The sequence below is a fragment of the Nomascus leucogenys genome, chromosome 3 (genome assembly GCF_006542625.1).
Source record: "Nomascus leucogenys isolate Asia chromosome 3, Asia_NLE_v1, whole genome shotgun sequence".
In the NCBI taxonomy this organism is placed as follows: Eukaryota; Metazoa; Chordata; class Mammalia; order Primates; family Hylobatidae; genus Nomascus; species Nomascus leucogenys.
Window position 1 is genome coordinate 31,216,728 of NC_044383.1, and position 10,467 is coordinate 31,227,194.

Below are 10,467 nucleotides of genomic sequence, written 5' to 3' on the forward strand. Positions count from 1 at the left end.
CAGGGCTCAGGTGGATCCTCATCCTGGCACCTGCTACCACCCCGCCTCTCCCAGACCACGTCTAAAATCCCAGGCTCCACCCTCCGGAGACACAGAACTGTAGCTCACCCCAATCTGGGGGAGACATTGCTGTTAAGGGAATATAAAAGGTACAGACAGGGTGGGGAAGTCAGCACCTAAGAGACCAGCCTGGGCCACGTGGCAAAAACCCCGTTTCTAAAAAAAAAAAAATTAGCTGGGCGTGGTGGCACGCGCCTGTGGTTCCTGCTACTCCGGAGGCTGAGATGGGAGGATCATTTGAACCCAAGAGGTCGAGGCTGCAGTGGGCCATGTTCGCACTCGTGAACCTGCACTCCAGCCTGGGGCTGTCACACCAAGAAAAAAAAGAGAAAGATAAGGAAGGGAGGAAAGGAGGGAGGGAGGGAGGGAAAGAAAGGAAAATAAAGAAAGAAGAAAAGAAAAGAGGCCAGGCGCGGTGGCTCATGCCTGTAATCCCAGCACCTTGGGAGGCCGAGGCAGGCGAATCACGCACAAGGTCAGGAGTTCGAGACCAGCCTGGCCAACATGGTGAAACCCCGTTTCTACTAAAAATACAATAAATTATCTGGGCGTGGTGGCGGGCGCCTGTAATCCCAGCTACTCAGGAGGCTGAGGCAGGAGAATCTCTTAAACCCGGGAGGCGGAGGTTGCAGTGAGCCGAGATCGCGCCACTGCACTCCAGCCCGGGCGACAGTGCGAGGCTCCCTCCCAAAAAAAAACCAAAAAAACGAAGAAGAAGAAAAGAAAAAAAAAAAGAGGGAGAGACGAGAGAAAGAGAGAGAGAAAGAAAGAGAAAGGTTTCGGGTTTCTGACGGAAGAGAAGTAACAGGACAGGGATGCAGTCCTACCCACTTCGACTCCACCCCCTCTCAAGACCTTCACGCCTAACTCCTCCCTACGCGCAACAAAACTGGCCGCCACGGGAGCCCGTCCATAGCCCTGGGACGTTTGAGAATTAGCGCAGAAGCTCCGCCCTGTTGTGGGCAACTTGCCCTTCTCAAACATGGCCGCCACGGCGCCTCTGGAAGGGAACCGCTCTGGGCCCCGCCTTTGATCTCGTTGGTGGGGCTGGGGGATGAGAGCTGCACCGCGCGGGACAAGTCGCCGGCGGCGCCCGACGGAGCAGGTGATTTCCCCTCCTGCCCCCGGCCTAGGGCTAGGAGAGTCGCGGAGAGCGCTGACCCAGGGTACCCGTCCGATGTGTTCCCCCACGGTACACCCCCGGGGCCCGTCGGACCCCCATCTCTGATTCTCGCCGTGGCCTGTATCAAGGCACATCCAGTTTGCTCAGGCCTGCCTCGTCATGTGTCCTCCAAGGCCACAGCCGCATCCCTGTGCCCTCGGGCCCACTATTCTGGACGCTTACGGGTGTCCCGCTAGCGGGTTTAGGGAGCTGCTGCTTCAGGGGTCGTCCATCATCGCGGTCCCACTTCCTGTGCTCGCCCTCCCTGTTTGTGCTCCCGCCTGACTTTGGATGCAGGGATCCCTTGTTCCCCTCAATGCCCTTGGTGCCTCTGAGGTCTGACTTGGGTATCAGAGGACAATGATATCCCCTGAGGCCTGCGTTATGGGTCCAGGGCCTCAGGAACCGGGCTTCACAGGGGCTGGGAGAAGCAGTGAAGACCTCCATGCTAGACCCCTTGCTGCCTCCCTGAGAAGTTCGCGGGGACTCCTTTCACACTAGCTCCCAGGATTCCTCCTCCCACATGGCCTGCTCTCCCTCCACTTTAAGCACCTCCCCACCCCAAGGGAGCAGCATAGTACTTCTTACCCCACTCTCACTTAAATTTGTCCACAGTGTCTCTATCTAGCATCCGCAGGGTCCAGGCCTGTGCTGCTCTTGGGAAGCTCCCAGGCTAGCTGGGAGCAGTGAAGGTGGAGCAGTTAGGGTTGGCTGCAGAAAGGGAGTCCTGCAGAATGAGATTTGGAGAGGCAGAGGGAAAGATGCTCTGAGCTGGGAGAATGGTGTGAGCAAAGATTCTGAAATAGGCAATATAGCCATCCAGGCAGGAGAGGAGATTCAGAATATAGGATGGGGCCACACAATTTGCATCGTGAGAGGTGATGTAGTGTGGTGGTTAACAGCGAGGGTTCTGGAGCCAGACAGCCTGGGTGTAAATCTGCCGTTAAGTTGCCCTGTGACCTTGGGCAAGTTACTTAACCTCATAGTGCCTTCATTTCCTTTCAGGTAAAATGCAGATAATATGGCCGGGCACGGTGGTTCATGCCTGTAATCCCAGCACTTTGGGAGGCCGAGGCGGGTGGATTGCCTGAGGTCAAGAGTTCGAGACGAGTCAGGCCAACATGGTGAAACCCCGTCTCTACTAAAACATACAAAAAAAATTAGCCAGGCATGGTGGCATGCAACTGTAATCCCAGCTACTCGGGAGGCTGAGGCAGGGGAATTGCTTGAACCAGGGAGGTGGAGGTTGCAGTGAGCCGAAATCGCGCCACTGCACTCCAGCCTGGATGGCAGAGCGAGACTCTGTCTCAAAAAAATAAATAAATAAAATAAAATGGGGATAATAATAGTATCTACATTTTAGAGTTATTGTAAGGATTAGGTAAGTTAATACATGTAAAAGTGCTTAGGACAATGCCTGGTAAGCAGAGGCAATAAATGCTAATATTACCATCATCAGAGGCATTTAGGCAGGACTCATGGCAGGATGACAGTCACATTTGGTAGACACCATCAACCAATGATCTCTAATTTGGGGCCCCCAAGAAGTAATGGGGTTCTGTGGGCTACATCTGGAATTTGAAATGTCTCATGGAAATCATGTTCTTACCCTGAAGGCTGGCTGCTTAGGTGCTACTTAGGAAACCAGTCTAGCAGACTAGATCTTCCCCAACTCAGGGGCTCTGCGGGGAGAAGTATTAGGAGCCCCTGAGCAGGAAGGATGTGCTGAGGAAGGCTACCGGGGATGGGGAAGGGTAAAAGAGCTTAGAAGCCTGGGTGAAGTTTGGGTAGACCAAGAACAGGAGGAGGGAGGGAGGATGTTCCCTTGGAAGACAAACTAGAGAAAAGCTTAGGGGAGCAAGTCTTTTTATTTGGGGACAGTGAAGAGTTTCCTAAAAATTCCCTGGCCCCCAGGCCTTGGCTAAAAACCCAGAAGCATGAGACACATCCCTGAGAAGCTTCTTCCCTAGAAACTGGGCTTTCAGGCCGGGTGCGGTGGCTCACGCCTGTAATCCGAGCACTTTGGGAGGCCAAGGCGGGCAGATCACCTGAGGTCGGGAGTTCGAGACCAGCCTGACCAACATGGAGAAACCCTGTCTCTACTAAAAATACAAAATTAGCCGAGCGTGGTGGCACATGCCTGTAATCCCAGCTACTCAGGAGGGCTGAGGCAGGAGAATCGCTTGAACCCAGGAGGTGGAGGTTGCAGTGAGCCAAAATCGCGCCATTGCACTCTAGCCTGGGCAACAAGAGTGAAACTCTGTCTCAAAAATAAAATAAAATAAATAAATAAATAAAATTTTTTAAAAAGGAAAAAAAAAAAGAAACTGGGCTTTCAGCCAAGTTTCAGTCACCACCACACAGTGGCTCATGCCTGTAATCCCAGCATTTTGGGAGGCCGAGGCGGGCAGATCACCTGAGGTCAGGAGTTCGAGACCAGCCTGGCCAACATGGTGAAACCCCGTCTCTACTAAAAATACAAAAAATTAGCTGGGCATTGTGGCAGGCGCCTGTAATCCCAGCTACTCAGGAGGCTGAGGCAGGAGAATCGCTTGACCCTCTCAGGTTCACACCATTGCACTCCAGCCTGGGCAACAAGAGCAAAACTCCGTCTCAAAAAAAAAAAAAAAAAAATGAAAGAAAGAAACTGGGCTTTCATGCAGCAGCCATGGGCCTTTGTCCCAGCAGAGTCTACCATGCAATTGACAGCCCAGGATTCAAGGGTGATGTAACCCGGGGTCGAGGTAGGTCCCTGGAGGCGGCTCTACCCTGAGGGAGCTGCATGATGGGATCTAGTATGCCTGGGCTGAGCCATTCTGCTCTTCTTCAGGGCCCATGAGGGCTCTGGAGCAGGTGGTAAGAATGTCCCTGGTAGGCTGGGGCTTCTCAGTCCTGCTTTCCAAAGTGACCCCTGTGCTATGAGCAACTCTGTTACCACTCAGGGGACCAGGCAACTGTGAGCATAGAAGGTAGCCCTGTCCCAACCCACTTGAAAGTCTTGATATCCTCCCTTCCCCAGAGTAACCCCTAGAATAGATGCTGAACTAGGTGACCTGGATTTAAATCTGACTACCGCAGTCAAGCCAGGTGACTCTGGGCAAGTCATTAAACACACTGAACTTCATTTCTTCATAGGTAAATTGGGGTGTAACTGTTTATTGAGTGCCCACTTCATGAGAGATGCTGAGTATACACTGGTGAATATCAGCCCGGTGTGTAGTCCCTGCTTCGTGAGACAACTGGAAGAAACATTAAACATTGTCCAAATAATAATTATGGCTGTGAAAGGTGCTGCTAGTCAGAAAACTTGCAGCCTGCATAAAGAGTGTAATATGGCAGAGACCAAACCAGTTCTAGGTCAGGGGTGATGTCCCTTGAGGAAGGGAATTATTTTATTTTTATTTAAAAATATTTATCTTTTTTTTTTTTTTTTGAGACAACGTCTCGCTCTGTCATCCAGGCTGGAGTGCAGTGGTGCAGTCTCGGCTCCCTGCAACCTCTGCCTCCCAGGTTCACGTCATTCTCCTGCTTCAGCCTCCCGAGTAGCTGGGACTACAGGCGCATGCCACCACCCCCAGCTAGTTTTTGTATTTTTAGTAGAGATGGGGTTTCACTGTGTTAGCCAAGATGGTCTTGATCTCCTGACCTCGTGATCCAACCCCCTGGGCCCCCCAAAGTGCTGGGATTACAGGCATGAGACACTGCGCCTGGCCTAAAAATATTTTTCTACAAAAAGAGAGATGGGGTCTTGATATGTTGCCCAGGCTGGTCTTAAACTCCTGAGCTCAAACGATCCTCCTACCTCAGCCTCCCAAAGTGCTGGAATTACAGGCATGAGGCACCATGCCCAGCCAAGGAGGGGAATTTTAAAATGAGACCCAAAAGATCAGAGTCACAGTAAGTGAAGGGGTGGAGGCGGAAGGGTGCCCAGGCCAAGGAAATAGTTTGTGTAGCCCTAGCACCTAGAAAAATGCCCATACTGGCTAGGTGCTCGATACATACTTGTTGACCTGTTCCATTCCCATCTACATGCTTTTAACTCCCAAAAGTCTGTTTGGGAGTCAGGAGCATGTGGGTGGTAATGAATGGCTCCAGACCCATAGGTCCAAATGGCAGCTCATCGTCCCACTCAGATGATGAGGCAGAAGGCTCAGAGGGTATATACTACCTTGCCATGAAAGAGTTTGAGTGTTGGCAAACTGAAAGAAAGCCAGGGTGGGGCCGGGTGCTTTGTCACGCCTGTAATCCCAGCACTTTGGGAGGCCAAGGCAGGTGGATCACCTGAGGTCAGGAGTTCAAGACCTGCCTGGTCAACATGGTGAAACCCTGTCTCTACTAGAAATACAAAAATTAGCCAGGTGTGGTGGCACGTGTCTGTAATCCCAGTTACTCGGGAGGCTGAGGCAGGAGAATCGCTTGAACCCAGGAGGCAGAGGTTGCAGTGAGCCAAGATGGCGCCACTGCACTCTAGCCTGGGCAACAGAGTGGGGCTCTGTCTCAAAAACAAAACAAAACAAACAAAACAAAAAATCCAGGGTGGAGGTAGGGAAATGATCCAGGAAGGTATGGTGCATGGTGAAGCTGGAGAGAGATATAGACAGGGTAAGGCCCGCAATGGAAAGCCATGAAAAGATTCTGGACTTCCCTGAAGGGTAGCAGGAAGGCATTGATAGATTTTAAGCAGGAAAAGATGTGATTTTTTTTGTAAAGATCACATAGCTGTGGTGTGGAGAATAGGTTGTTGGGGGGAAGATGGAGTGGGGAGAAGGGTTAGGAAGGTCTTGCAGGCAAGAGATGGAGAAGAGTGGGAGTAGAGATGGAGAGAAATAGATGTGGCAAGAGATAATGATTAGGGCTTGGCGACTGATTGGATGAGCGAGAGCAAGGGGTAGGATGGTGTCAAGGATAATTCCCAGATTTGTGGCAGGAACAGCCGGGTGCCTGGACGTGCATTTACTGAGGATGGCCTTGGAGGAGTAAAGCACTTGAGAGAACGTCAGTTTGGGACATGCTAAGTGTGACATGCCTATAAAACATACACGTGGCAGTGTTAGGGAGGTAGATGTCCAAGTCTGTAGCTCAGAGGAGACTGGACTAGAGGACTGGACATTTGGGAATTGATGACATGGCATTGGTACATAAAGATGTGGGCCCAGATGAGACCTTCCAGAGAGAGAGAGAGAGAGCGCTGCAGTGAAGAGAGGCAGCCTTGCATGTGAGGAACTCCCACATTTAGAGGGCAGCAGAGAAGGGGACAGAGAAAGGGCCTTCGAAGAAATGGCCAGAGAGGTAGAAGGAAACCAGGAAAGAATGGCATCTCAGAAACCAAAGTTGCAGCTGCTGAAAGGGCAAATAGAAGGTGAAACCATGAGAAATTGCCCCGTCTTTTTTTGTAGATCAAAACCAGACAAAATTGGCAAGCTCATATGGTTCAACCTAATTAGACCAAAACCTGGAAAAAGTAACTGATGACCTCAGTCTAAGAAATTTTGAGGCCGGGCACGGTGACTCATGGCTGTAATCCCAGCACTTTGGGAGGCTGAGGTGGGTGAATTGCTTTGAGCCCAGGAGTTCGAGACCAGCCTGGGTCTCAAACCCTGGACTCAAAACATGGCAAAACTGCATCTCTACTAAAAAACCAAACAAACAACAACAAAAAACTAGTAGGTGGTGCACGCCTGTAGTCCCAGCTACTCTGGAAGCTAAGGCAGGAGGATGGCTTGAGCCGGGGAGATGGAGGTTGCAGTGAGCTGAGATCATGCCACTGCCCTTCAGCCTGGGTGACAGAGCCAGACCCTGTCTAAAAAAAAAAAAAAAAAAAGAAGAAGAAATTTTGGTGGAGATTTTGGAGCAGAAGCCAGACTCAAGATAGGGAGAAGTGGATAGAATGCGGATAAGAAGGAAAGAAGGAAGTAGAATTGACGGACTTGGTGATTGACTGGTAGGGATGAAAGAGGGCAAAATCAAGGGTAATCCCCAGGTTTCAGCTTTGGCAGCTGAGTGAGTGGTGTCAGCTGATGAAGCAGATGTGTGTTTGGAGGGGAATGTGCGCAGATCAGTAGTCTATCATGAGTGTGAGGTGCATGGAACTGGTGGTGCCTCTGAGCCTTCTGAGTGGGATGATGAGCTGGCATTTGGACCTATGGGTCTGGAGCCATTCATTACCACCCACATGCTCCTGACTCCCAAACAGACTTTTGGGAGTCAAAACCATGTAGATGGGAATGGAGCATGTCAACAGGTATGTATTTAGCACCTAGCCAGTATGGGCATTTTTCTAGGTGCTAGGGTGACACTCATGAATAAGACAGAGTGTCCCCCTCGTCCCCACCTTGCTTTGGAGCTTCCATTTTATGGGGGCAGACAGACAATAGGCAAATAAGCACAAAATAATGTTAACGGTAGTAAGTGCTATGTAGGGTTAAGGGGCATGGAGAAGACTTACTTGTCATAGGTTAGTCAGGGAAGGGCTCTCTGAGGAGGTAACATTTGAGTGGAGCCCTGAGGAGTGACTGGACGAGCCATGGATGTCCCGCAGGACACAGACAGGAGGAAGCTCAGCAAGTCTGAGGGACAGCAAGGTGGGTGGGAGCGAGCCAGGGAGGAGGGACTGGAGGCTGGAGAGCTGGGAAAGGGCCAGATATGTGGGCTCCACAGGCCTTGGGGAGGAGGATGGAAAGTGCTGTGCAGATAGTCCCAAGCTGCAGGAAGGGCAGGGACTGGGCGAGAGGAGAGAATCCATGAAAGGCTTCCCCTTCTATCTGGGCCCCAGAGCCAGAAAAGCCCCTTTGTGCAGAGGGTGGGTGGCCTGTTCTGGGTGGGGGAAGGGCTGTGCTTGGTCCTGAGGCTGAGCCTTTAGGGGCTGGACAATGGGTCCCCTTGTGGTTGGACTTGGGGGCCAAGGGGCTCCCTCAGTGATGGGATTCCTGAGCCAGGAGGCATGTGACCCCAAGACCTTGTCAGAAGGTCTGGGACTGCTGTTGGGGAATGGGGTAGGGGGGTGGGGAGAGGTTGGGGGGCGCCTCCTCTAGAGGCCGTCTCCAGACACAGTGCCCTGTCCTGTCTCAGGCTGAAGGAGATGGGATGGGCGGAGGAGGGGGCATGGTTCTGCTTGGGGGAACAGAGAGGGCAGCATCAACAGATGGTTCCACAGCAGGCCAGGAGGGAGGAGCCGCTGCCCCCAGGCCCAGTGGGTGGGGGCAGGCAGAAGAGGGCCTGGCCATCCTGTCTGTGTCCCTTCAGAAGAGAGAGCATGGAGCTGGAGAGGATCGTCAGTGCAGCCCTCCTTGCCTTTGTCCAGACGCACCTCCCGGAGGCCGACCTCAGGTAGAGATGGCTCCCCTGGAAGGCTCATGTCAGTGCTGGAGCTGGAGCTGCCAGGCAGTACTGCGGGTCCTGGCCAATGGAAAGATGGCAGGAGGGCTGACTAGGATTTGCTGAGAGTTCTTACCTCTCATCCTGTCCCTGTCACCTTTGTTGGGCAGATGGGAAACCATAGCTCTGAGGGAGGGGGTTATACTCTCTGGCCTTAAGGATAAAGGTCTAGCTCATAGACCCCATGAAGCTGAGGGCTGGAGTCTCAGGACAGGTGGGGGTGCTGGAGGCATCCAGTGTCCTACCCAGGGCTTGTCCTGTTCCCTTCCTGCAGTGGCTTGGATGAGGTCATCTTCTCCTATGTGCTTGGGGTCCTGGAGGACCTGGGCCCCTCAGGCCCATCAGAGGAGAACTTCGATATGGAGGCTTTCACTGAGATGATGGAGGCCTATGTGCCTGGCTTCGCCCACATCCCCAGGTAGGTTCTGGCTAGGGCCAGGAGGAGGAAGGGGCTGGCTGATTATGGGGTGGGCAGAGTCATTCTCTCACTGCCCTCATCTTTTCAGGGGCACAATAGGGGACATGATGCAGAAGCTCTCAGGGCAGCTGAGTGATGCCAGAAACAAAGGTGAGTCTGGGGCTCTGGGCACCTGGGTGATTCATAATCCCACCCCTCCAACTCCCTGCTCCCCAGAGCCTTGGCAAACCTGATGCTCTCTTTGCCTCTTTAAGAGAACCTGCAACCGCAGAGCTCTGGTGTCCAAGGTCAGGTGCCCATCTCCCCAGAGCCCCTGCAGCGGCCCGAAATGCTCAAAGAAGAGACTAGGTCTTCTGCTGCTGCTGCTGCGGACACCCAAGATGAGGTACTGGTAGAGGAGGGTACCGATGAGGGACCTAGGGGGCTGGAAAGGGGGGAGTATTGCCTCTTGTTAACGTTTGTACCCTTAGGCAACTGGCGCTGAGGAGGAGCTTCTGCCAGGGGTGGATGTACTCTTGGAGGTGTTCCCTACCTGTTCGGTGGAGCAGGCCCAGTGGGTGCTGGCCAAAGCTCGGGGGGACTTGGAAGAAGCTGTGCAGATGCTGGTAGAGGGAAAGGAAGAGGGGCCTGCAGCCTGGGAGGGCCCCAACCAGGTATCTTCTCCCAGCACCCTCTACCATGTAGCCTCAGCTACATTCCACCTTGGTGTTAAGCCCCAACCCCTACCTATCCCCATCTGTTTCCCCTGCTGGTGCCCTTGGGCCTAGACCAGGCCTCCCCTCTCCGCAGGACCTGCCCAGACGCCTCAGAGGCCCCCAAAAGGATGAGCTGAAGTCCTTCATCCTGCAGAAGTGAGTCTGGGCTGGGCTGGGCTGGGCCCTAGAGGGTCTTCCCAGGGTGACAGGAGCTTCACCCAGCCAGTTTTTGACAGGTACATGATGGTGGATAGCGCAGAGGATCAGAAGATTCACCGGCCCATGGCTCCCAAGGAGGTGAGAGAGTTAAGGGTTGCTGGGGATGTGGAATGGGTGGGACTGGCTCCTGGCTTCTGCCACTCACTGCCTGATTGCCTGACAGGCCCCCAAGAAACTGATCCGATACATCGACAACCAGGTAGTGAGCACCAAAGGGGAGCGATTCAAAGATGTGCGGAACCCTGAGGCCGAGGAGATGAAGGCCACATACATCAACCTCAAGCCGGCCAGAAAGTACCGCTTCCATTGAGGCACTCGCCGGACTCTGCCCGAGCTGTCTAGGCTCAGATCCCAGAGGGATGCAGGAGCCCTATACCCCTACACAGGGGCCCCCTAACTCCTGTCCCCCTTCTCTACGTCTTTGTTCCATAGTGTTAACCTACTCTCGGAGCTGCCTCCATGGGCACAGTAAAGGTGGCCCAAGGAAGGTGTGAGTGCATTCTGGTCATTTCTGCCTCAGGACTGGGATACTATGCCTG

General features: G+C 53.0%; 1 protein-coding gene across 3 annotated transcripts; it reads left to right on the forward strand.

Moving 5' to 3' along the window:
- The first annotated feature begins 1,024 nt into the window (after positions 1–1,024).
- Positions 1,025–10,418, forward strand: CUEDC2 (CUE domain containing 2). 3 transcript variants are annotated; one of them, XM_003255398.3, is made up of 9 exons: positions 1,025–1,165; positions 8,465–8,548; positions 8,871–9,014; positions 9,103–9,164; positions 9,269–9,399; positions 9,485–9,667; positions 9,804–9,865; positions 9,946–10,006; positions 10,092–10,418. In XM_003255398.3, the coding sequence occupies exons 2-9, from the start codon at positions 8,475–8,477 to the stop codon at positions 10,236–10,238; spliced, it is 864 nt and encodes a 287-aa protein (XP_003255446.1). In that variant the 5' UTR covers positions 1,025–1,165; positions 8,465–8,474; the 3' UTR covers positions 10,239–10,418. The 3 variants fall into 3 exon arrangements, with proteins under 3 accessions (XP_003255446.1, XP_030663668.1, XP_030663675.1); XM_030807808.1 differs by having other exon boundaries at positions 9,946–10,418; XM_030807815.1 differs by having other exon boundaries at positions 1,033–1,165; positions 8,468–8,548; positions 9,946–10,418.
- The last annotated feature ends 49 nt before the right edge of the window (positions 10,419–10,467 follow it).

What these genes read in the sequence shown, in the direction of transcription:
- CUEDC2 (XM_030807808.1), top strand. Translation starts at nt 8,475, where the DNA reads ATGGAGCTGGAGAGGATCGTCAGTGCAGCCCTCCTTGCCTTTGTCCAG. An exon ending in GGCTTCGCCCACATCCCCAG is followed by an intron (nt 9,015 to 9,102) that starts GTAGGTTCTGGC and finishes TCATCTTTTCAG; the next exon opens with GGGCACAATAGGGGACATGA. An exon ending in CCTGGGAGGGCCCCAACCAG is followed by an intron (nt 9,668 to 9,803) that starts GTATCTTCTCCC and finishes CCCTCTCCGCAG; the next exon opens with GACCTGCCCAGACGCCTCAG.